This window comes from Periplaneta americana, chromosome 12 (assembly GCF_040183065.1).
Source record: "Periplaneta americana isolate PAMFEO1 chromosome 12, P.americana_PAMFEO1_priV1, whole genome shotgun sequence".
NCBI lineage: Eukaryota > Metazoa > Arthropoda > Insecta > Blattodea > Blattidae > Periplaneta > Periplaneta americana.
The window spans coordinates 52381822-52409559 of record NC_091128.1 but is presented as its reverse complement, the minus strand read 5'-3'; the positions used below and the strand labels follow the sequence as shown (position 1 = coordinate 52409559).

The following is a 27738-nucleotide window of genomic DNA, read 5'->3' as shown; positions in this document are numbered from 1 at the left end:
CCACAGTTTTCCTAAAGCTGCAACTGCCTCTGCACTTGTGGAACCACCACCACCACCACCACCACCACCACCACCACCACTACCACCACCACCACAACCACCACCACCACCACCACAACAACCACCACCACCACCACCACCACCACCACCACCACCACCACCGTTTTAAAATGGTCAACCATTTCTTCAGACTGTTCTGCTGTGGTTAAGACATCATCTACAGATATGAAATCTGTAAATGTTGCTTCTGGCTGAAGAATTCCCCAGCCTGCTTTTTCAAGTAAGCCTACTTCCTCTTCTTCCACAACCAGTTCTTCTTCAGTCATTCTTGAAAAGATGCCTGCTTTATGGAAGCAGTTGATAATGCTCCACTGCTTCACATCCCTCCATGCCTTTCCTATAAAATGGAGGTCATCTGAGACCTTAATGTCCTTTGCATCCTTGCCACACTCCATGTAGGTTAAAGCCCTGTGCACCAGCTTTATAATAATAAATTAATATTATCCATCCTCAAACAGATCAGACTGTATATGGGGAAATTACTTATCAGAAGTAAATATAGATTGAATAAGATCTAAATTTTGTAAAAAATATTTGAAAATGCCATGGTTTTAGGAAGAAATTGATGCAATTAATATAAATTTGATAGGTAAAATTATAATGGAGAGGAGTAATGAGATAGTGAGACAGGAAATGTTTATCAACAGTAATCTCACTAGAGGTTTTGATTTATCTAGAGAAAATCAAAATTCGAGTGGGATTTAATCGACTATTACATGATTAGAAGAAAGTATATAAAGATTAGAAGTAACAAAGTACTCCAATACAGTAAAATATTAATTGGCTTACGAAAATACAACTGTCTTCAAATGTATTATTGTGCCATCTCAACATTGCGCTAGATGGCAGTAGTGTTTTATGATTATGTTTTCTTGTTATCAGTTGTGACAACTGTGGAATCTTCATGGAACTCTGTGGATGGTTACTAGTCAAGAAGGCTTTGTTGATTCAGTTTCATTTTTATTAAAACATATGCATTCCACTCCAATCATCTGGATCCCAGGAATCAACGTCACTTGACAGATGATTTTCAATAAATCTTAGTATTAAACAATCTCTGATACGTGACTATCCATAATATCATATTATAGCAGAAGCTATAACAAACATATAAACAAGTGTTAGAAAAGTTTTAATTAGGGATGATGAAATAAATAAGAAATGTTTTAATTGACGATGATGAAATAAAAAATAAACATGAATAATTTTAATGTTTTAGTGGTTGGTGGTTCAGTTGATGTTATATTGGACGTGTGCGTAAAAGAAGTGAACTCGTTGATGTACATGGTGTATCCCTCAACTTATTCAGGATTTCCGAATGGTGCTCTTCATATATGACCAGTGATCTTCATTAATTCTTGTTCTTGAATGCCAATGCGAGTCATATTTGAAAGGGCTGTGCATTGACTGGAGTGGTTTGTAATTTTCTGTTTTTTGACGTCCAGTGCAGTTTGAAATGTTAGCAAACAAAGAAACAAATGCTAGGGTAGTGATAAAAATAAACAAATGCTAGGGACGCGATAAAATTAAACAATGCTAGGGACGCGATAAAATTGTGCGATAAGCAGGCATGATTGGTTGAAAGACCTCCTTTCGTACCGTTTTATTGGTCAAAAGTAGTGTGACGTAGTAAAAGTGTAATAGTCAATTTAAATAGTTTAAAATCATAGTAGATTACAAAGAAATGAAAATCATACAAGGACAGGAAGAATATACAAAAGTTAAATACAGAAGAAAGGATGGGACTAGCATGGTGGAGATTGAGAATTTGGAGGTTAAAAAATAGAAGAGTAGACATAAGATGTTCTTTATGTATAGTAATCAAAATGAAGACGTGTTACACATTCTACTATTTTTCCCAGAAAATGAAGAAGAAAAATTTTATTGAGGAGCCATTACTAAACTACTGTAAAAATAGCATATACAAAATTGTGTAGAACTGTAAACGGAAGAAAATTGAGGGAACTCGGAAAATTTCTTTACAATAATTGTAGTAAAGAAAAAATGGGAAGGAAAGCTAAGGTATAAACATATCTATATAAATAAGAAATAATAATTAAAGAGAAAGAGTTTTCGTTAAGAAATAAATAGAATGATTTGCTTAATATGGAATATATATAGTAATAGTTATTATAGTTAAGGATGGGGTCCTGGAAAACAGAAATGTAACAGGACCATCATTAACGAATGATACACAAATTGTACATAATTTTGGTAATAAATATACATACATATATGTACGTACGTAAATACATACATACACATACATACACACACACACAGACACACACGCACGCACACACACTCTCTCTCGCTCTCTCTCTCTCTCACTCTCTCTCTCTCACTCACTCACTCTATTTGTAATGTATAGCATATAATATGTTGAGACAGTTATACTTCATGTTTTATTTCATTTAATATTTTAATTGAATAAAATTTAACTGTAATTGACATACTGTGTGTGTATTATGTAGACATATTTATATCTTTATGTAAATTATTTTTACAGGCAATTGCTGTTGGACTGTGGTATAGGATCTCCACCAGTGGGTCAAGTTGGAGATCTTGTCATCAACCAACATCGAGCACTAATCTTCTGCCAGCTGAAAGCAATGCTGGACATTTTGGAGAATGATTTATTTAAGTATGTCAGATTCTCCTGTCACCCTGTTGCCTTTAGAAATACTGTTCTGTAACATTAGTGTTTTAGTTGCTCTGACAAGAAATGTTAATGAGCTCATGCCGAAATCTCCAATCAAACTGCGCACACAGATTTTATCAGCAGATAAACAAAATATATAAAAATTAGCTGCCTACACTAACTGTAAGGGTATGCAATTTTTACTTGGAATGTTGTGTTAATAAACAACTCCACATACTTGGAGAGAGTGGAGTTGCCGTCATATGTGAATGTCTGTGCTGTCATGTGATATGAATAAGGAGGGGATTCCTATGTAATTAAATATTATTTTTGCATGTGATAAAACACAATTAACAAAGTTAAAAATCTCGAACATGAAGTTTCAAGTTTAAAACCCGAATTTTATTTCACATAAATACATATATTTTCACAAAAAAATTATGTAAATACATATTTTCAGGAAATCTATCATAAACGCATAAATCTTGGGTTTTTTTTACTTAAATAATTTTTTTACAGGAACTTTTAAATATTTTAAAACTAAATCAATTATATCACTCAGAAGTACGTTATATTTTTTTAAGAATTCTTGGTTGCTTCGTGTTTCTAAGTGCTGTGTGGTGTATCCGTGATCCATTTTTGTAATAGTATCGCCTCAAGTTCTGAGAACTGCTAGGCAGCATATCAGTGTTATTATTAGAGAATAAATTTACATAGACAAGGAGGAGAGATTTTGCAACACATAATTAGAATGTTTATTGTTGCTGAAGATGATTTCATTCCACGCTTTGTGAAACACAACAGATAAGAGCTCGGGTATGAACATTATTTAATTTAAAGAAATCTCTCGCCTCTCGCTCATGTCTATCAGGTAAGGCAATATATCTTGTGATTCCCTGTTACCGGGCTTCGTCAATCGATATCCTTCAAGATATACTGAAAGATGGTTATTTAAAAAACGATTTGGCTTTCCTATTAGCAAATTTAAGCTTTTTGTTTGACACCATAAAAAACTCTAAACATCCAAAAACCTGTTGTCTGAAACAGGGAGGTGCGTGCCATGGAAATTAAACTAGACTCGCTACCAGGTTCAGAAGCACAATTACTAAGGCACAAATTCCAGAATGTGTTTGGGAAAAACAGTGGATATAAAAATATGTGTAAAGTTGCTCAAGTATTGGAGGATGTGTTGTAGGTGAAATTGACGGTGTATGTGTTTATGACATTCCTCTATTTAAATATGCACGTCTGACGTCCTGTGATGTGGAATGATCGTTTTCACAGTATAAGTCATTGTTCAGAGATAATCGGCATGCATTTGTGATGGAGAATTTGGAGATGACCTTTGTTGTTCACTGCAATTTCAAGCTAAGTAAGGTATTTTTGTCATGTTTAAAAAAAAAATTGTTTATTTTTAGCAAATATTTTCGTACTTTTTAGCACATAAAAAATAAATATATTTAAATTTTTTAGCACATAAAAATCTGCTCCCTAGATATGAGATGGATTAAAAGTGCTTTTCCAGCTGAATGATCATTATCTAGTCAAGACAGGGGTCTGCTCAATTATTTGAGTTTCATTGAAGTTTTAATTGCAATATTATGATTAGTACAGACAGCTAATTTTTTTATTTGTCTGCTGTGGAGATCTAATGGTGTATGCAATTTGAGGAGAGATTTCCACCCGAACTCATTACTAGGTATAACATAGAATTTCTGTAAAGAAATTAATTTAAGATGTTTTGAAAATTGATTATATTTCTGCAGTAACAAAACAGCAACAGTGAATTCCTATGTAATTATTGGGTGCTTATTCAGTCTTACATAAGTAATCAAACCGTGAAAATCTCATTCAGAGGAGTTCTCAAACTGTGTGTTACTACACTCTGGTCTTTGTATGTGGCATCACGGCTATAAAGAGAAACTAAAATTTATAATGTTTTGTGAAATGCAACATGCAAGTTTTCAGTGTACAGTCAACTCCGGATATAGTGAACCTCTGCGGACTTGCATATTTCGTACACTATATCCGAATTGTCTCTCCCCTAACCTTAAATGACAGAAATGAATGAAATTGTGAAGGAATCCGTGTTCTGAAATTTATTCAATAGTTCATTTTTGTGGAATGGATTACACTGTGTACTGTATCCTGTTACTCACAGTTGATTTACTTAAACTATGCTATCGACCCATGTCCACTTGCGAAAGACCACTTTCATTGTCACTTATAATATTCGCCTTATCTTCCAAAGAAAACACTTTACGCTTCGACATTTTTATACAGTACATTCACTGTCAAACACTAGAAACAAACTGATCAGGTAGAAATGACAAACGCTGTTATGATGTGACTGCGTACTCAGCCTTGGAATTTCCCGGGTCACGTAAAGGAAACTGGGAGAGGGTTGATGGAGTTTGAAAGCCATCGAAATCTTACCTTCATGTATGCTCTGGACATAATGTCCGCCTTCTTTTAATAAAAGAAGGCAATTTCGTTTTCCGTTTTTTCAATGCTATCCGTCATAATGGAAATGTTTCTGAGAACAAAAGGCAACCCTTTGACAGTGCAGGATTAGAAATAACAGTAGAGTAGAGTGCCTGAGAACAAAATGTCAACCCTTTGACGGTGGAGTGAGGCAAGGTCGTCACGCGTTGCCTGGATTTACAGTACAGCTCACTATCTAGGAATCACTAATCCTACCTTTGTCCTTTGACTAAAGGAGTAAGAAACTTAGAATGTTGTTCTCAACACATGCTTTCAGTTTTATACAAGAAGGTCTGACTTCAAATAAGAATTTGTCAGGATACAAGGTTCACTATAACTGAAGCGAGGATTCACCTTGAAGCGGACATATTGACGTACTTTTTAATGTATGCAGGTCAGGACCAACGATTTAGGTTCACTGTAGCCGAATGTTCACTATATCCAGAGATGAATGTATATACATTTTTTATTCTCATGTTGTAATTTTATGTTAAAAGAATACAAGGTAGTAATGTAAATGACCATTTTCTTTAAAAAAAATTCCACCAAATTGAATTTGGGCAATTTTTTTATTGAGGGGAAGGGGAGGACTACATGGGCGTCTTAAAGATCAGATTATTTCTGTCTTAAAATAAGTAAGTTTTCGAGAAAAAAAAAAAGAGATGTTCAGAGAGTCAGCTCATAATGTATTCACATGCAGAAGTGTGCTAGGTTATACTTTCAACAAATGTTTTTCAGACTCAGTTTTTTCTTGTCACATCTTTCTCCTATCACTGAAAGATTTGATTAGTGTGGTCGTAGTTGAAAACAAGCTATCATAAAAATAAAATTACTTTTCACTACATTTTTTCTAAAAAAAATTTATGTAATATTGTTTTCGTCTTTTCAGTATCACAGTTAATGTTTTGTAGACTCCTACAAGTGTTAAAGCTTGTTTTATAAGTAGTAGTAGTCGTGGTGGTGGTGGTGGCGGCGGCGGCGGCGGCGGCGGCGGCGGTGGTGGTGGTGGTGGAAGGCATTAGCCATTTGCTGTAAACATAGAAATTTAATTTTGGAGAAACATTTTTGCAAGAAAAGCCATTTTGGAAATCTGAGATAGAAAGGTTTCATTGTGTGTAATCTTTGCTAATCTGTACTAAATAATGGAATTACATTGAGAGCATTGGTGTTTACGGAAGTAAACTATTAACATTCCTATTTTTGAAGTTAATTTAACTTTTGCCTCTATAGTTGCGTACAGTACATTACAAGGGACACTGAGGAGATAATAAGTACTGCTAAGACTACAATTGAATGATGAATTTGCAAAACGACGTAAGTCCACATTTTGGGGGTTTTGAGTTGAGAGCATGATTATGTTACTGTGTGCAAGGGACATCGTTTAGTAGCAGAATGACTTTAATCCACGACTGTTGTATGGTTTTTATTAGCAGCAGAATGTTTGGTTAAGGGGTAAAATGACTTTATTCCTGGACTTAAGTTGTTTTTCCTGTCAAGTACTGAAGAAACTTACATAATATGTAATTTTAATCATACACTCAGCTGACAAATTGTTTTTTGTCTGTTGCCATTGGTAATCCTTTCCAAACTTATCTCACGTTAACCGTTCCTTCCAGTGCATCCTTCAATAGGCAGTTCTACTTAGCTAGTGACACAATCAATTCCCTTTCTACTTCTTGATCATTTTCAGCATCATTCTTTCTTCACACTTTCCAATACAGTGGTTTATCCCCGATCAATGAAACCAAAATTCAAGATATTCGTAAAATGGCCTAAGTACATTCGTGATGAAGAACACGTGCATACATTTTACCAAAACATTATAGCATGGGAGACAACAAAGAATTGAAAGATGAAACTAAGCTGTGGTCTCGTTATGACACTCCTAAGAGTTGTCTGTGCTCTTGTGATTAACAAATTATTCAAAATAATGTTGTTCAACAATTGCAATAAGGTTATTTTATGATTTTGGTATAAGTACATTTAATTAAACATGTTTATGTGTCAGTAACCTAATAATTATGATGCAGGATTGAAGTTAATTTGCAGAACAACTTAAGTCTTGAAGTTAATAAAATTTTTTACGACCAGAAGAAGAATACAAAAGTATGAATTTTTATAATAAAACTATTTTCCTTACATATCTCTTACATATAAAAAATTATATTGTAACAATATATGATTCAGCGAGGCTAAAAACAATTTTCTTTAATTTTTCTCAAAACTACTTCTAAGAACTTAAGTCGTTTTGGAAATTCACCATTCAGTTATAGTGCATTGTTTAATTAAATGAGCTTAAAAAGTTGGAATTTAATTTTTGATAAGAAGTCATTTTTTGTATTTATTTATTTGGCTGCAGTGCATTACAATGTTGAATGGCAGCATTGACCTCCGGTCATATAGCTTCACTCACTTATCAACATACAATTTTTATACCTACACAGATAGACCTTCTTACATTATATATACATATACATTTTAAAATTGATTTTAAATGTCTTTTAACTTATTTATTTCCCTCATTCGTTTTTCTCTTACTTTCCAAAAGTATGTTCCTAAAATTTTATCATCTGTTATTTGTAATTTTTAATATTTTGGCTAAAACAATTTCATTACTAAAATTTAACCACTCCCTTTTCATAAAACTGCGTTCACTCCAATCTGTCTCAACACATGTTAGCAACATATGCTTTATAGTTTCTATTTCGCCACATAATATGCACATGTCATTTTCTATATTACCTCTAAAACTTCTCAGTTTCCACATTCCCAACCTAATCTATGCAAAACCAATTCTAGCATTTCTGTCACATATCATTATATATGGTTCTTGACTCCATATGCCGCTAAACACCACTTCCGGTCGAAACACCTAGCATCCTGACAGGCTATCAATATATCGACGTAGTAACTCGATTGGTCACCAGAGAGGACACAAAGATTATAGCTGCACTAGGTGCTAGATGCTCTAGTTTCAGCAGGTTTGAATGTTTTCAGATGACAAAAATTAAAAAAATGACAACTGCTGATGTTTTATGACAATTTACAGGATAATGCATTATAATACTGTACACAACGAAATTTTTTTATCCGAAATATGGGACAGGTGGCAACCGTAATCTCAATGACATACAACATTCTGGATTCTATCAGGGAACTGTATATGTTATTGAGAGTCATTTCTTGTACAGTGTTTGATGTTGTGGCAAATGTTACATTTATTCATCATCATCATCATCATCATCATTTTTTTAGTAGGTTATTTTATGACGCTTTATCAACAGCTTAGGTTATTTAGCGTCTGAATGAGATGAAGGTGATAATACCGGTGAAATGAGTCCGGGGTCCAGCACCGAAAGTTACCCAGCATTTGCTCATATTGGGTTGAGGGAAAACCCTGGAAAAAACCTCAACCAGGTAACTTGCCCCGACCGGGAATCGAACCCGGGCCACCTGATTTCGTGGCCAGACGCGCTAACTGTTACTCCACAGGTGTGGACTCATCATCATCATCATCATCATCATCATCATCATCATCATGGTCCACACCTGTGGACTAACGGTCAGCGCGTCTGGCCGCGAAACCAGGTGGCCCGGGTTCGAATCCCTGTCGGGGCAAGTTACCTGGTTGAGGTTTTTTCCGGGGTTTTCCCTCAGCCCAATACGAGCAAATGCTGGGTAACTTTCGGTGCTGGACCCCGGAATCATTTCACCGGCATTATCACCATTTCATTCAGACGATAAATAACCTAGATGTTGATACAGCGTCGTAAAATAACCCAATAAAATAAAAAATCATCATCATGTAGCTTCCAGGGAATTGGGCCACAGATTGACCCATTCTGGTCTCTTATTATTAAAGGTCGAGAAGTCTCTTCACTGGTCTTCCAGTTTCTTGTACCTGCTGGTGTGGAAAATTTTTTAGTAATATCTGTTGTGGGGCCTCTTACTGATTCCATGTCTTATGTGTTATGTATTGCTAGTTTGCACAGGCCCAGCACTGAGCATGCGCAGTTTGTTATAACTAGAACTTGGAAAATTCAGGTGGCCCAAATTTTGTTTCTGGGTCGGTACAGTTGGAGGTTCATAGTTAAGATGTTGTATTGCATTCTTTTGTTTCGTTATAAATGATTATGATAATATGATTATCAGGATCCATATGCCCAGTGTGTCATACCTGAGACTAGACGGAAGTATTCCTCCAGGAGTGAGACATTCTGTTGTTACAACTTTCAACAGTGACCCCTCCATCGATGTGTTGCTTCTAACAACGCAGGTTGGAGGACTGGGCCTTAATCTGACAGGAGCAGATACGGTTAGTAAATAGAAAACTCTACTATCATACTCAGTTTTTTCGGTCTGTTCGTTTGAAACATATTCGCTTTTTTTAGATAACCTTCAAAACTTTATTGTACATATCCTTATCAAGTTCTCTTAACATTCTTTGGTTACTTTGCTGTATTTTAAAAAACAAATATTGAATGTTATAAATGCTACGAAGATGGTAGAAATAGCAATTCTATGCTAGAGAAAACATTCCTGTTTCACATTTTTTTCACAGGAAGTGTAATAGAAGGTGTTTCAGTATATTATTTGTTATTTTTGTCTATGGACTTCAAAATGATTAGTTATTTGTCGTGTAAAAATTGTGGTTCCTCATGCATATATTTATTATCTGGATGCTTTGACTTATTATTTAATGTGAATAAAATCCATTAATTATTTCAGATGAAAGGACTTCACAGATATTTTGACAGTAAACAAATTACATGTTAAAAAACCACTTTGGTTGGTATAAAATATGCAAACACTTCACAGATCATTGGCTGTTCTCAATTGGTCTTGACTTAATAAACATTTTATTTTGTTCACCTCGTATTAGTAAATTAATAGGAATTTTTCACATAGATGATTCTGGATGGCAAAATTATGGATTTATCTGTTTCCACTTTTCACTTTTCTTCATCAGAGGTTATCCCAGTTATTAGATCTGTTACCAAAAGTTGAGAAGAACATAATCGTGGATCTGGACACATTATTTTGCCTTTGTGTGTCTGTTGAAAGTAGAAAAAAATTGCTATGCATTTGCATGTTCTTCAGCTGTAACTTTTGTATGCGTATGGTTACAGGTTATATTTGTAGAACATGACTGGAACCCAATGAAAGATCTACAGGCAATGGATCGTGCACATCGTATTGGTCAGAAGAAAGTCGTCAATGTATATAGACTCATCACAAGGGGCACTCTTGAGGAGAAGATAATGGGGTTAGTTTTTTGTGTTCGAAAATTGTAGAAATTGAAATGTTTAAATATATCCTGTGCATGCCCTAGAGTGTGAATGCATGTGTATGTACAATTTATGATTCATAATGAATATACGAAAGTAATTAAGATTTAGAAAATAATACTTTTTGATACATATTTCTGGCATAAGCCAATTACACGAAATCTGTGATGTTGACAAACTCACACAGGACTGTGAAATCATGGCATCTGCAATACTAATGTTAGTACTGCAGGGATGTTCACTTTATTCGTACATTTACATGTATTGTCAAGGCTCGTCTCCACTATTAAGCATTTAACATCGACATGTTAAATGTTAAATTGTTTACTGTTAACATCCCAACATGTTGATTGAACATGTTAATGCTAATTTCATTTAAAACTTTGTCCACACTGTTAAGCATGTTAAACTTGACTTTCTTTACGTAGTTCACCATAAACAGTCTATGAGATTTTAATGTAGATAGTGTCTTATTTTCAAACTTTGGACAATGGACTCAGATGATGATTTGACTTTTGTAATTGCCTCTATTTCTTGTTACAAGGAAGAGAATGAGAATGTAGGTGTGGCAATATCTTAGTGTCTATGCTGAAGACATTCTAAACGAGCTTAAAGTTGAGGGTCGATTTCGATTCAAAAACTTTCTGAGAATGTCAGAACACGATTTTAATATAGTGCTGCAAAAATACCTACTGTTACATCAAAGAAAGACATAATTTAAGAGCAGATGTTAAAGGAGCGGGTAATATCGTATAATTATTCTTTCCAAAGTTTTACATCACCAAATAAGACCATTACTAATGTCAACATTGCACTAACGTTTAGCTTACAACGAGAGTGTGAAAACTCTCTATTGTATTCTCGAGAACAGTTAAATAATAATTCCAGTTCTGTAAAACAGTCGGCCTTCTTTGTTTTGTCTCTGTATTCTTTTGCAGACACATTCCACAAACAAGGCCTTTCCATCAGTGCATTAATTTTATTTTAACGTATTTTCTTTCGTCCATTCCATTACTGCGAACAACTTACAGTGAACACCAAGGATCAATGATAGTACAAAATCGGAAGTTAGTTGTTGCTATGGAAACCGTACGAATTTTGCCGAACTGTACCGACGCTGCATGAGCAAATGAATTGACTTGACATGTTTTCCATTGCTACTGGAAAACAGCCAACATATTAAAAGTGTTAACTTTAACATGTTAAGTCAATTGAGACTTGAAATGTCCATATAAATGTTAAATTCAACATGTTATATTTAACATGTTGTTAAATGTTTAATAGTGGAAACAAGCCTTCAGATATTGCTGGTATTAGTCAGTTGCTAGAGACATCTGCAGTTAAATATTAGGATCAGCACATGGACAATTGAAAGGCCACAATTGTAGTTTTGCTAATACATTCGATTACATTAGAACCTCATTATACCGTGGATGTGGGGGCACATGTTTTACACCCATGTTATAACCTATCTGTGGTATAATGAAACTTATTTTTCAAGTGAGTGTGAGTTAATTACAGTACTGTACATTAACATTAAAATACTTCAAATTAACTGCATATATAGTCATATTAAAATCATTACATTATAGTACAGTACTTTCACATTTTCATATCTTCTTTACGAAAGAGTTGTTCAGTTTAGTTTGACGAACTTGTCCTGGACGTTTCTTTAAAGCATAAATTACTTGATGGCAGCAAGATACATGAGATGAATCTGTTTGCAATCTGGCTGATGTTCCATCCATTCCATCACTTCACTTATTTTGTCTTCCACTTCGTTAATTTTCAGTCCTGGCGCAGAAACACTTGGCTCATCAACATCATCTTCACAATCAGATACGTGTAGAACTACCAGTTCACTTACACATTCATCAGTCTTTCTCGCGGAAACAGCGATTTCTTCATCAGTTAAAAGATTGACAACAGGACGATCTTGGTCGGCATTTACCCAATCTTCAGTATCACTTTGCTGCAAACTAGAAGTGATGGTCATATCACGCTCTGGAATTATAACTTCTGTCGCCATGTTATCAGTTGCATTTGTTGCCTTTTTCACAACACATTTAACCCAGCAGTTCTCAAATGACGGACTAGCATTTTACTCGAAGTTAAAATATAGAAATAAATTGCATGTACAAAAGAAGGGATGGAATGCATTCACAAAGATACGAAGTTTTAAGTAAAAATACAATAGTCTAACTGGCTGGTGGACAAGTAAAAAATAACGGGACCTCCAGTATACATTCAGTACTGTATTCTCAGAACAAAACAGGTCAGAAATACTGTACAGAAGAAAAGAGCTTGGAAATATGGAACTAGACAAATGAATAAAAGAAGTTGGAACCAAGAATAGACTCTGCAAACTCTATAAAACTGGATTTTTAAATAAAATTCTTAAAATAATGGGAAGGATGATGATGCCCGGGTCATTTGCAAAATTTGTATAACAAATGGACGATTGAGAACGTTAAAATTGAAGTACTATTTAGTGCATATTCTGCATGTATTAATATAGTGCAATGTCTCTGCCATAGTAATCAGCCACTGTACACTCACCTTTCTTTACAGCACTGTTTTGAATGATGTAACAGACATGACTGAGTAACAGATCTGACAGGTAACAGACTTGACAAAGCACACATAAGCATGTGCTAACCTAAAATTTTTTTGCTTAAAAATCTTCAAAATAGCAACTTAACTACTTCACACGTGCACTATTATGTCCTCTTGATCTTGACGTTATATGTTGTTATTTGTGGAAAACACAACACACACAGATCTGACAGAGTAAAAATGCACGCTTAGATTAAAACATAAAGAAAGGGTATGACACACAATCTCGCCAAATCAAAATGGGTGAACATAGCAGTACAATCAAAATGACTCTTTGTGCATCATCTTGGCTTGTGCTGACATCTGTGGGATTTCTTTTTCATCTGTGTCTCCATAGGAACAGAATGGTGTAACAGACCTGACTGACTTACTGGATTAGAGTAATTATGCAATAATATTTAAGGAAATATAAACTCAGACATAAATGAATAAGTTTTGATAATATCAAATGTTTCTTTGAGTTTTTTCTCAATTACATTATTAAACAAACCTTTATCTGGACATAATCATGCTCCATTTTAAAAACTTAACTAGTTTGGACACAGCATATTAGCTGTTACTATGAGAATTTTATTTTATTCTTGTGAAATATTTCACATGAAGGAAATAATTCTTGTGACATTTACTACGTTAGTATTGAAACTACTCACTGTTAGGAATTTATAACTCTATTGTTATAAATGCAATAATGGGAAGGGTAAGAATTGATGGACGTCATTTGTTATACAAATTCTGCAAATGACCTGCCCATGATATATTTGATTCCGCAGTATACCGAGGTGTGGTATAACAGGGTTCTATTGTAATGTGTTAGGATCTTTTACATGTTGCAAATTAAGCAGTGTGGGACCTACAGCTTTACTTACATCCCAGGGAAAGACTATAGATTTTCTTGCCCATTTGTCCTCTGCCAGTTTTAAATCATGAACCTCAGATATAAAGCCTAGTATGATAGTCATTATACCATGGAGGAATAATGAAATCTCTGTATACTGGTCAATAACAGACTATTTATAAATTTCAACATTTATCATGTACAAATTCTGAACTAAATTATATTGTGATTGCAGATTGCAGAAATTCAAGTTGATGACAGCCAACACTGTAATCAGCAGCGAAAATGCAAGTATAGAGACAATGGGCACAGACCAGGTGAATATTTTTATTGTTAATAATGTTCTAATATGTCATCTGTCACTCTATTCCCCTGCCTTCCCCCCCCCCCCCCCCCCCTCACTTTTCATTGTGGGAGAATGAAATTAAAAACGATTTTTTTAAATGTTTCCTTTTCTGTCCCAGTCTTTTCAAGAGAATAACAATGAAGTTGAACCAATTAAATCTGTTGTTACTGAACATTTAATAAGTTTGAAGATCGATATCAAAAAGTGATTTATTTAGATTCCTGATCAAGATCTATGCTGGGTTCGAAATCCATTTCTATTCAACATTAATTCCTCCTCAAGACTAATTCTGAAAGAAAAGGAAGAGTTAATTGAAATGTCTACCACCAAACACTGATCTAAACTAGACGTTGAAGATGATCTCAGAGTGCTATCTCAAATATAAATCCAAGAACCTCCTTCTTCTTCCTCTTCTCCTCCTCCTTCTTCTTCTCCTTCTCCTTCTCCTCCTCCTCCTCCTCCTCCTCCTCCTACTCATCCTCCTCCTCCTACTCATTCTCCTCCTCCTCCTCCTTCTTCTTCTTCTTCTTCTTCTTCTCCTCCTCTTCCTTCTCCTCCTCATTCTTCTTCTCCATCTCCTCCTCCTCCTTCTCATTCTTCTTCTCCTCCTCCTCCCCCTCCTTCTCCTCCTTCTCCTCCTCCTCCTCTTTCTTCTCCTCCTCCTCCTCCTCCTTCTCCATCTCCTTCTCCTTATTCTCCTCCTCCTCCTCATTCTTCTCCTCCTCCTCCTTCTCCTCCTCCTCCTCCTTCTCCTTCTTCTTCTTCTTCTTTTGTTAGGTCTTATGCCCTGTTGCGACTTCACAGTTGAATTTTCGACCCAGCGTTTCATTGGACATAAAGAATGCAGAGCATATTTCTCGAGATTTGAGTTCAGTGACACATTACGATCCCCAAACATTTTGTGCATTTTTTGTTCCATTAGTGGTGTTCACTTTTGTTTGAATATATAGAGTTAAGCTCAAATTTCATATTAGGACTCTTATTTTCTATATTTTTATTAGTACTGTTTTCTTTTTTTTTTTTCACATACTTAGGAGTGTGATTTTGTGGTGATTATTTTCCCTGATTTCAGTGATTAAAACGGTTTAATTTTGGTGAATATTTCGTAAAAAAAAAAAAACAAGCAATTTTGCGCATATTTCGCACCCTCAAGAAACTTAATAATAAAATAACATTTTTTATAATTATTATTGAAACAATCCAGTTCAAACTAACAGAAAATTGTTTGCATCCTTAATTAAATTCGTAATTCAATTTAATTCGATGTGAAGGGGTGACGGCACTGCCTTCTTGATCACATGAAGGCAGTTGTTGCAGGAAAGAGAAATGACTGTTGTCTGCTTGCTCTGCTTCCTGAAAGTAGTCCCTGAAACTGTGCCTACATCATTGCCAGATGTCGCATGCATGTAATGTTGAATGACAAAATATGTAGAAATGTTCATGTAGTTTTATAACGAATAAAATTTTCACGTTTTCTTTGAAAGAAAAAGAGTCATTTATCATCCGAATTCTCCATAAAACTTTTTTTTTGTTGAAAATACCGTGATTATGAAGTAATTTCATTGATTTATATCAATTTCGCGAAAATATACTGATATGTTTCACTTAATTTTGGACTTTCATTAAGGGATTTGTATTTTCCATGCATAAAATTAAGCTTTTAATACATTTCACGTATATCGTTAATTTAAAAAATCACACCCATAGATATACTGTATTTTCTCGAATACTCTGCGCACTTTTTTTTTTCCGAAATATACAAGAAAAAATATGGGTGCATGACTTATTCAAAATGAAGTTGGCAGCATTGTCTGGTTTTCCTCCTGCACAACTCCTAAAGGCCCTCTCTCACTTAACGGAATCGAATCGAACAGAATTTATCTTCACAATGTATTTAAATGGAAGATAGCAGAAAGGGGCGCATCAATTGATCTGAACCGAATCGAATAGAATAGAATTCATGAGCTAGAATATTTATTCCATTGTCGGAACAGAATTTCTTATTTCGGCTATGATCATATCGTCCCTCCTTTGGCAAACTAGCGAAAGTGACAAATTAGCGACCCTGCACTTAAGGTCTATATTGCACTATTAAATAGTACAATATTGACCTTAAGTGCAGGGTCGCTTATTTTTCACTTTCGCTAGTTTGCTAGAGGAGGGACGATATGTTCTCGTGAAGCCTTCGTGCAAAAATAAATTAGTCATTTCCATTTTTGATAGCGCAATTTCTTTATTGAAAGTTATTGTTGAAGTAGTATGTAGGCCTATACAGAAAATTACAATTAAATAATATGAACAAAGAAAGAATAATAAATCTTGTTCAAAATTATCTGCTCTATTGTATGACAAAACACAGAAGTACTACTGTAATAGTTATTTCCGTGATAATGCTTGAAGCAAAATAAGTAAATTACTGGTAACGGAAACATTAGATAAAAGTTAAAATCCAAAGCAGTGCTAAAGAACGGAATTTTGCTTCACCTCTGAGAATATAGTCAAATAAACTGAAAATTCTCCATGTTTCCAGTACTTCCATTTCTTGTTTTAAATATTTATTTCTTCTCTTTCTGCCTATTCACATAACTGTGCTAAAGCCATTATGGTTATGTGGTCCATTGTAATCTGTACACGCTTCAGTTCTGTTCAATTCCACTAGATGTTAGCACCGGCAGACATTTCGTTTCGATTCCGCTAAAGTGGGAGCGGGCCTTAAGGTTGCATTGCATGCCATTATCTTGCCATGTAGGTATTTTGATTGTTGACACTGTTAAATGGCATTTGGATTAGCAATACATGTGTCAGAATCAAGTTCAAATGTGATAAGTGTATAGTTTGTGCATCTTATATTTTCAATCTGTAGGTGCAGGTATAAGACTAAGTATATGATTATGTCTCGTGACCAGAATATTGTACGAAATGGAACTATAAAAATTGGAGATTTATCCTTCGAAGAGGTGGAAAAATTCAAATATCTTGGAGCAACAGTAACAAATATAAATGACACTCGGAAGGAAATTAAACGCAGAAAAAATATGGGAAATGCCTGTTAGTATTTGGTTGAGAAGCTTTTGTCATCTAGCCTTCTGTCAAAAAGTCTGAAAGTTAGAATTTATAAAACAGTTATATTACCGGTTGTTCTGTATGGTTGTGAAACTTGGACTCTCATTTTGAGAGAGGAACAAAGATTAAGGGTGTTTGAGAATAAGGTTCTTAGGAAAATATTTGGGGCTAAGAGGGATGAAGTTACAGGAGAATGGAGAAAGTTACACGACACAGAGCTGCACGCATTGTATACTTCACCTGACATAATTAGGAACATAAAATCCAGACGTTTGAGATGGGCAGGACATGTAGCACGTATGGGCGAATCCAGAAATGCATATAGAGTGTTAGTTGGGAGGCCGGAAGGAAAAAGACCTTTGGGGAGGCCGAGACATAGATGGGAAGATAATATTAAAATGGATTTGAGGGAGGTAGGATATGATGGTAGAGACTGGATTAATCTTGCACAAGATAGGGACCAATGGCGGGCTTATGTGAGGGCGGCAATGAACCTCTGGGTTCCTTAAAAGCCAGTAAGTAAGTAAGGTGCAGGTATTCGAGAAAATATGGTATCCTACATAATATTTCTAGCTATCTGAAAAATTTTTACATTATTAATTACTAAATGTGACTGATATTGACACATGTAAAAACAAATAATTTGTAAAAGCTATATTTCATATCTCATTATACATTTTAACCTCAGATTTTATTTATGTGGTAGAATGGAGTCTGTTAAAATATTACTTCAGTGGTGTCAAACCCACAAAATGTCCGTGTATCAGGAAATCAGCTTCCATGGCAAGTTCAAGAAAACTTTGTTCTGGTGATTTCTCGTAGTGTACTCTCGTTGGCCCGTTGGTCTTTTACTAATCGTCAACATAGCCTTCATTCATCATCGTTGTTCCCCCACCATCACAAGTCAGATATATTGTTTAAGGCGACAAAGTGTGCTAGAGCTCCAGGCATTACTCAGGGAGGAGAGTGCATCAATACAGTATGTTCATATAAATGTATATCCCATTACAATAGGATGTTTATGCTCGACCATGCCGAAATGTAGTAATTATACACTTGGTTAATGCATGTCATTAAAGTACACCTACTCATTAAAGTACAGGTCTTCAGCCAATAACAAGTCAGCTTTGTACCGTTATATCGATTATTCTCGGATATGCAATCGACAGACAATTAGCGAAAAGTCACAGAGGCTGGAAATCCAATACTGTTGCAGAAGGTTATGTTCTGTTACTATAATAATTAGGGTTAATTGTAAATAATATTCAAATAAATTCAATTTGTCATCTCGTTTTTCAATTCTAAATCAATTTCCAGGTTATATCACAGTAATGTTCATTCTTATTCTGTGCCAAGGTCAGTGACATTCGGCCTCGGAAAAAATCAATACTTTCGCGTCTGCGCACATCTCACAATTCAGGTCAGTTCGCACATAACCATAAAAAGACCTAATTTTCAATACTTTCAAGTTAGAAATATGGTCGAGCATAAAAAATCGTATGAAACTTGCCTATAATGGTAATTAAGGCACAAGCGAGTTTCATAAACAATCATACTTGCGTCTTAATTACTACCATTATAGGCTCGTTGCATAATGTACTATTAATCAATCACTATCAATACTGTTTTCAGTAGACACATTTTGGAGATCTGTGCTCTTATTAAATATTATGTTTCAGCTATTGGATCTGTTCTCGCTGGATGATAAGAAAAAAGACAACCAGAGAGCAATAAAGAGCCAACCTGCACTCTCAGGTACACTTACAATGAAAACTGTTTTGGAAACTCTGCCAGATCTGTGGGAGGAGAAGCAATATGAGGAAGAGTATGATCTCTCAAACTTCGTGAAAAACCTGCGTAACTGAAGTTCGCTTTACCAAACTTCAGACCAGTTTATCTCTTGTCTCTGACCTTACAAGATTAATGTTGGTCTGCAATTTCGCTGTCTGATTATTGAGATTATTGCATGGAGTGGATAGCCTTCATAAGTGAGCATCTAATGACGGATGTTCTTGTATTGTTTGAGTCACTTGAAAACAATCTGTTCTCAACTGTTTTTTTTTATTATCTGATGCTAAACTCTATACTTCGAGCGGAAGAGTTCGTGTGCTCTGTGGTCAGTGCTGTGCTTTGCTTTACAGGAGGAGTAGTTCTTTTCTCCTTCACTGAGAGTTTCGAAATTGCTGTTTACATTGACTGCCTATCTATAACAGGCATATAAACACAACCATTTGAGGTTGAGCTTTTGCCTGTTTCTGGTTATTTGTAATTCAATACATTTATACATTATGGTAGTCTGTCTCTCTCTCTCTCTCTCTCTTTTTTTTTTTAAGAAAATGTCATATCGAAATATATTCCTGTGAAAATATTGTTATAGTTAAAAGAAATCTTGGAAATGTGTTCTTTATTTATGAATTAGAGACTACTTCATTGGAAGATCTTGATGAATTTTTTTAAGGTAAGACTTGCTGTCAAAATGAAATGATGCACTGTTATAAGTAGGGTTGAAAAGAATGCACAGGCAATAATATTATGTTGTACTTGGTACATGCCGAAGTATATTGTCTCATAATAAGATTGAAATTCCACTGCAAGAAAAAATTTAGACCTGTGTAGTAGTTGCAGGTTTATTACTGCCTAATTTGTGTTGCTCTCTTAGAAGAAATTTGTATCTGACATGGTCTAAGAGCGTAAATCAATGTAGATAATAATATTTGGGATTATTCCCATGTGTATTAACTGATAGCAACAGAAATGTTTTAAGAATGTGATTATTTTATACTTTTCTACTTAAAGTATGTCATTTAGTGCCTGCTGTATGTAGCAGACAATAATTGGCAAATGAGGCATGCTCTACATTCCATGCATAAGGAAGTCTTCAAATACCCGCAATGCAATGAAGTTATTAGTATTAAATGTTGGGTCTGAAAGTTAAGATTTTTAGAAATAATACATCTGTCATGTGAAATCCTAAAAATATGAATAATAGAAGTTTTCAACCTGTGCTGCTGCTGTATTTCACTGAATTTATGTAGCATTTTATTTTATTTTATTTTTTTTTTCAACAGCTGCATTTAGCCCTTAAACTGCCACTTAAAATTATTTAATATAACCTATCGAGCATAAAAAATTACAGTAGTCGCAATGATAAAAAAAAAAACAATATGGCAATAAGAAAGTCCTTCTTCCTAATATCTTTTTCCTATAACAAAGCTGTAGTGCTAAATATGCTATAAATCTAAATTTTTGTTGATCACGTTAATGTGAACATTTTGATTGTTGCATATATCACATTTTACAGTAATTGAAACGTATCTTTCAAATATCAAATACTGACCTATATTCCTATTTTTATTAATCTAAGTTGCGTAAGTGATTAAATATATCAGTCTATGCATGTCTTCCATATATTCCTAAGTTACGTAATTGTAATATTCCAAAGCTTCTGAGAAATATTTTGTACTGTTTTATCTTCCCCATCTTTTTCTTTTTCTTTTCATCTGGACCTGCTTTGAAACGGTAAAATTACTGCATGAACATTACAATAGTGATAGTCATTGGCTTTTCTTCCATTTGGCAGTATTAAGAGTTAAGTCTGTTGTATATAAAATTATTAAATTTAATTGTATTATGAGAAGAAAGTGTGAAGATTTTTATGTCTACGGAAAGAAGGCAGACCCCAGAGAAAAGTGACGCAAAAGAAATGATAAAGGAAAATAAAGGAAGATGTATAAAGCATTGTGACCACTATTCTGTTACATGTGATGTGTATGTTATTATGTGAGACTGAAAAGTTGTTTCTCCCACTAAATTTTACCAGTATTTTGTGTCTTGTGTTCTTTATATATTTCATTGCCAGTGATTTCAGTTTAAACATTACGGGAACATAAATCAATTGTTTGTAAGACATTGTTTGCCTATTAAAAATACAGTACATTGTTGTTTATAGATAATGCCGAATGGTTGCTTGCAATGATGTATAACAAAAATTTCGTACTAACATGTATTTCATGTCAAGAAAAAGTTTCCAGCCATGGAGCTCCAAGATTACAGTGCCATGTGTGGAAGACTAGGTCACTCACCTTAAAATTTTAAACATTATGCATTGTACATTGTTTATAGGGAAGAATATACACATGAAATCATACTGAGATTGCTGGAAAGAAAGAAAGAAACAAACAAACAAACAAAGAGTGTGTATTTAATATTGCAAATTATAATAATCACAGTTCGTGAAGTTATATACATAATTCGCGATACCATTCATTTTTCTAAATGAGTTCATTTATTGTCATATCATGATCATGAAATTTATGTACAAATAAAATTGTTATTCAGTTTTGAATAAAGTGAAGAATTTGAAGTTGTTGTATCTTTGATAGCTTCCATATTAGAATTATGTTCCAGTGTGTACTGAATAATACATATGCGGCTTATGGTCTAGATCAGGCCTGCAGAACCGTAGCTCCTCAGAGTGACTGCTTACCTCCCCTTTCTTACCCCACTCACCTTTTCTACCTGTGAGGTCATGACGTTCTAGTTACGCTCGGCTGCATCTCGCAGCGGCAGGTATACAGTACGCTATCAAGAATTACAAATGAACAGATAATAAAATCCTTACGAACATACCTTTAGAAAGTAAGAGAAAAATGAATGAGGGAAATAAATAAATTAAAAGAAATGTAAAATAAATTTTAAAATGTATGTGTGCATATAACGTAAGAAGGTCTACCTATGTATATGTCGTCCTGTTACTAGTAAAGCCGATTAAATCCACTTTTTGTGTGAAATAAGTTCAGTACAGTCCCCGACTTGTCTTTCCATTCTCTGTATTCTACTAAAATGAGATAAGTCCGAAATGTTGCTTGCAGGCAACACACCAATTACTTTATTTGAAGAATTTATTATGATTTTTCGTGCATTAATAAAGTTTTAATTCCTGCTTTTACAAAACTTGTAATACTGGTCTTAACTGGTTTTTACTAATATGACGATAAATAAATTGTACGTTGATAAGTGAGTGATAGCTATATGACCAGGTGTCAATGCTGTCATTTCAATATTGTAACGCACTCCAGCCAAATAAATAAATTAAATAAATAAATAAAAAGTAAGTAAATAAGTAGGCCTAAATAAGTAAGTAAATAAACAAACAAATAATATGCGTACTGCAATTTAAAGAGAACTGGAACATGGCAAAATCTGAACCCGTGAAGGAATACTACTTCCAAAGGAAATGGGAATATGATTATTTTGTTGACGAAATAATTGCTTGTTTACTGTGTCTCATCCAATTTATTTCTACTCGTCATTTCAATATTAAACCACATTTCAACAAAGTCCATATTACAAATTATGGAATGCACAAACTTTCGGGTAAGTTCATTATTACGAACTGTATATTGATTATTTATTTATATATTGTAAAATTACGGACGCCACTCATTGTGTTCATTTTGAATTGAAATTAATAGTGACCTTCAAGATTCATTACTTAAATGTTATAAATTTATGTTTCCGTAGGTGATGATAGGAGGAAAGTTTTCGAAAATCTAAAACAGGCTAGGTACAAAGAAATCTCAAAGAAACTACCGACAGGAAATCTAGCATAATGGTAAACCTTGAAACGAGATAACGCATTATAAAAACAATGAATTTATTACAATCCTTTTTGAAAATGACATGCCACCGCTGATCGGCCAGAGAATGTAAATAACTCTACGCGGAAGTCAATCATCCCCAATAGAAATGGAGTGAGGCTGACGTCATATTTCCCCTACTTAACGAGTTCTGCAGGCCTGGTCTAGATTTTAAGCATTCATTTATTAATTTGTTCATTATGTAAATTCTACATCTTATAACATCGTTGATCATATAACTTGATTCAGGAGGATGAAAATAATGATGAAAGCTGATTTTAGAAATCTGTGTGGTGGAACTATTTTTTCATCTGAATCACCTTATTTATATATTGTTTCATATAATCTAAGCATAACAACTCATAGTTTCATCCAGCACTTACTGGTAGCTTCCATCAGCGTATGGTGAGGATAGTTGGAGCAATAAGTATGTGTGTGTATGTGCTCTGACCGCCTTTTACCCCCGGGAAAGACCCGGTAATCAATTTTATAGGACGCTGAGTGAACCTCGGGGCCGTTCTGAAAGTTTGGCAACGAGAAAAAATCCTATCACCACCTGCTTAATTACCGTATTTACAGAATATAAGACTAGAGGGGTTCCCTCCCCCCCTCCCAAAATTTTTTGTTTGAAAATTAGGGGGTCGTCTTTAATTCGTGTGTACACAAGTTGCATACATTTTCTTATGTTGTACAGTACATTAAATAACTCTATAGGCATAGATATTTCACCCTCAGTCCACTTATTAGCAATGGTTTCAAATTGCATGGCATATGAGGAGAAAAAAAAGATCCAAATGTCCATGCTTCAGCTTCAACCCCTAACATGGTTTTTTGTAAATAGATTATTTTAGACTGTTAAGCCCTACAGGGTTACAAACTTCATTTCATCTATTTTGCAGAAATAAGTAAACTTCAAATTTTACACAACTATTTTTAACAAAATAATCTGCCCTCAATGAGGATGACCATAAAGATCCAGAATAAAAGCACTACAGAATAATTTAGAAAGACAAAAAGATTAAATACAGGAATTGTTTAGTAAAACATACAGAGAAATGCAAACCTAATAGAATCGTCAATGGCCAAAATATAAGTGGTAATGTAATATTTGGATTGAACCTACTTAATAATGGCGTAATTGTCCTTGAATTCATCAACAAAGATACCTTAAAAAATGTAATCCTACAGAAGCCATTGGAAAACTGGGGGTTGTCTTATATTTAGGCAAATACGGGAATAGATCATGCCTTGAATATTTTCCTGTAATTTTTAATTCGAAAACGTGAAAATTGTTGCGACTCGTAATCTTTAGTACATCTGTACATAAGTAGGAATATCGTAGAATGTATAGTAAACTGTGGGCTAAGTTAAGTAATTTTAGGCAAATATTTTGGTAGAAAGTAGGAAGCATACTTCGTAAGAGCAAATTATGAATCAGTTAACTCAGTGGCGGCTCGTGAACTTGTGGATTGGGAGAGCTGCAGTAGATTTTGGTACATACAAATTTCACTTCTTGATACCATTACTAATAAGTATAGGACAAAAGTAAATGTACTACATATCGAAAAACCAAAACTTTCTGACTTAGTTGGGAGATGTCAGTGGCATCATTTGCTAATCGCTAAAAAAACTAATACTATCGATTTCAGTCTGAATTTCAGATTGGCAGACACTCAATTTGCAATTTACCAGTTCATTCTGAATTGTTGTGGAATTACCTTTAAACATAGTGGCATATTTCAAATGATTTTTGAGAGGCTCGTTTAGATTACTCACGAACTGTAGCAACCCACGAAATACACGAATCGTTTTTTCATCATGTCCCCTAAGGGAAAGTTCATATTGGCCACAAAATTTGATACAATCAATATTTTTAAAAATAATTTCACGAGTTTTTCTCACTTCTTGATTATGTTTGAGAATGTTTGTTCTGTTCGTTTCGCGTAATTGCACAGCAATGTTAGTTTTGCCTAACATAGCCAATGAAACAATCTTTTTCAGGTGAGATTGCGAAGATTCGTGCTTTTTAATTTTTAGGGGCAAATGTCCTAAATGTGTCACACCACTCCTAGTCCATGCAACATTACCACCGAAGAGGAGGCAAGGAAAACAAAATATAGAATTTTTTGTTCACATCCACGTAACCACAAATGCTTAGCGTAAATTGTATTGTTACACTTCCTTACAGTAGATATATGCACTATTTCGGCTGGATGAAGCTTGAGTAAGATTCAAGTTGGGTAACGGACGACCCTTTAATTTCATTTCATTACATCAATCTTCTCCGCAAGGGAAAGTTGAGAAAAATAAAATTAATATTCTGTAATTCACACACATTTATGCTTGCACATTTTCACTGGTTAAGTTACGGTACTAAGACGTCACACCAAAGCAACACTCGGATATACTGATGGGCAACAATTTTCTAGAGCTGGAAAAGAAATCTCTTTCGTATTTTACGTGCTATATCAAAAAGATTCTACTCGTGCAATCATTTTGAGTTAAGGCAAATATTAGGTTCTGCTGGAGGCTGGATATATACATAATAATAAGGCAAAGGGCAATATTAATTTCGTTATATTAACTCGATAAGATTCTACAACAATAAGTATGTGAAGAGAAAATAAGAATGTTGTCATTAAGTTTCAAGGGAATAAATCCATTTGACGTAGCATTACAATAATGGTGTGGGAGGGGGAAGAAAGATCTTCCCTTGTAGCCTGGCTCTGCAAGCCACTGCAGCGAAATATGGGTTTTAAACAGCGGCAGTTTCCCTCTGGCTCCCTTCACCTCTCTACCCCTTGACCAACCAAAACACACTCTCTACGAGCTGTCCCACCCTGCAGATCCCAGAATGGCTTTGAATGCAGTGTCAATTCCACTACAGTCGACGCGCAAAAAGATTATGCATAAGGTAATAGTACATATTCCCGGCCAGATGAAATATAAAGCAATTTACCAATAAAAGCTGTAACAATTCTTCTACAAATTGAAATAAATATTATTTTTATTTTCCTGTCAAAGCAGGGAGTGCTGCAGCTCTTATGGACGGGCCGCCCCTGAGTTAACTAGAAAGTAGTGAAGAGAGACATAAAAATAACGCACGTTCTAATGGCAGGATGAGTAAATTGGACTTGTTATAAAATATAATTCGTTTTCTGTAAAATTGTCAGTAAATATTTTTTTACTGGAAGAACGTCATAAATTCATGAACTTAAAAAGTTTAAAAAGATACTGTACAAACTATATAATTTTATATGATAAGGAAAATTACATTACAATTTCAGTCAACAACTTATCAGATTAATATAAAAACAAGTTTTGTTCCAATAGTCACATTATAATTCTTGGTTGTATCCACGAATATTTTCCGATTTTACAGAAAATCATCATCAGGTGAAAAAGCAATAAATTAGATAAATTGAACACAAGTGAAAAAAATATATAATTTGAACTGGTAATGGAAATTACTGGAAAACGGCTGAACGGATTTTAATAACTGACCCCTCATTTTGAAGCTTGAAACCCAAAGTTTTTCAGAAAAATAGTAGTTTTCAGTGAAATGTCAATTTTCCTACATCATTTTCCTATTTTCCAAAATCCATCTTTCGTCAGTTTTGAGAACTAATTAATTCATTTCAGAATAAAACAAAATACACACTACAATAAACAATAGACTATTACACGAAGGTCATGACCTACAGGATTGCTGATATATAGAGTTCAGATGGCTCAGATTCTTTCACATCATAATGCCAATATGTCGATCTTCATTTGTGTAATTTTTTGATAACGTATAAGAAATAATTTACAGGTCTGATTATCTGGTCTGTAGTTCCCGAGTACAGCTGTGTATTGGATATCAAGAACTATAAAACTTATGAATGTTTGATGACATTATTACCATTAAAAATGAAATACTATTATAGTTATTGCAACACATAATGCTATACTGATGATATGAAAGTGAAACCTTTTGGGGTTTTATGTAAGTAGACGCAGAGAAAGAATATTTTATATTAGATCTTGTTTTCTATAATTTACTGAGTAATAGCTATATATATATATGTTACTGAAAACTATAAAACTTACGTAAGGTAACAATATTGTTATTAAAAATGAAATATTTTTATAGTTATTAATCAAGTGGTGTGGGTCTTTTCATATATTTAATGTCAGTGTGATATAGATATTTATATGTCTGATTCTCTAATTTTCTTTGGTAATAATTGAGTCATGCATCCTACTTTAGCTGCGTCTTTAAACTACATCAAAATTAATTTCATATTTCTTTGGTTTAATCGATTACATTTGTGATTGCTGCGAAGCATACTTTGTTGTATGGAAAATAGCATGCCATTTCACTTCTTGCTACCGTGATGAGTAAGTTTATTTCCCGCAACCAGCAACGAATGAAACGCTGATTTACGATGGACAATTTTATTTAGGGCGCATATAAGGCTCTACAACTCTGAATATCATTCGCCTCCTTTTCCGCATCTCAGCAATAGATTCCTCACAACAGCCTATATTACAAAAAATATACGGGATAACATTCATTGTTACACAAATTAATCCAGCAGTATTTGGTAGTTCAGTATTGTCTGGAGGAAGCGCAAAAATTACAATTCATAAGAAAAGACCAAAAGTTATTACTTACTGATAAAATAAGAGGCCTACAAGATTTTGTAGTCGTTTGATCACCTCAGTAAGATCCCTTAGTGGGAAAAAAGTGATTCTGCCCTCTACATTTCAGGGTAGTTCAC

At 34.3% G+C, this 27738-nt stretch overlaps 1 protein-coding gene across 1 annotated transcript in view; it reads left to right on the top strand.

The window, feature by feature from the left end:
- The window catches only part of Hel89B (histone acetyltransferase 1), a 166693-nt gene extending 146295 nt beyond the window's left edge, over positions 1-20398 (top strand). The window contains exons 30-34 of the mRNA XM_069841318.1: positions 2570-2704; positions 9338-9500; positions 10315-10451; positions 14160-14241; positions 19013-20398. Of these exons, the coding sequence (XP_069697419.1) occupies positions 2570-2704; positions 9338-9500; positions 10315-10451; positions 14160-14241; positions 19013-19198 (703 nt within the window). The 3' untranslated portion in view covers positions 19199-20398. The remainder of the gene's footprint in view (positions 1-2569; positions 2705-9337; positions 9501-10314; positions 10452-14159; positions 14242-19012) is intronic.
- Positions 20399-27738: the final 7340 nt, after the last annotated feature.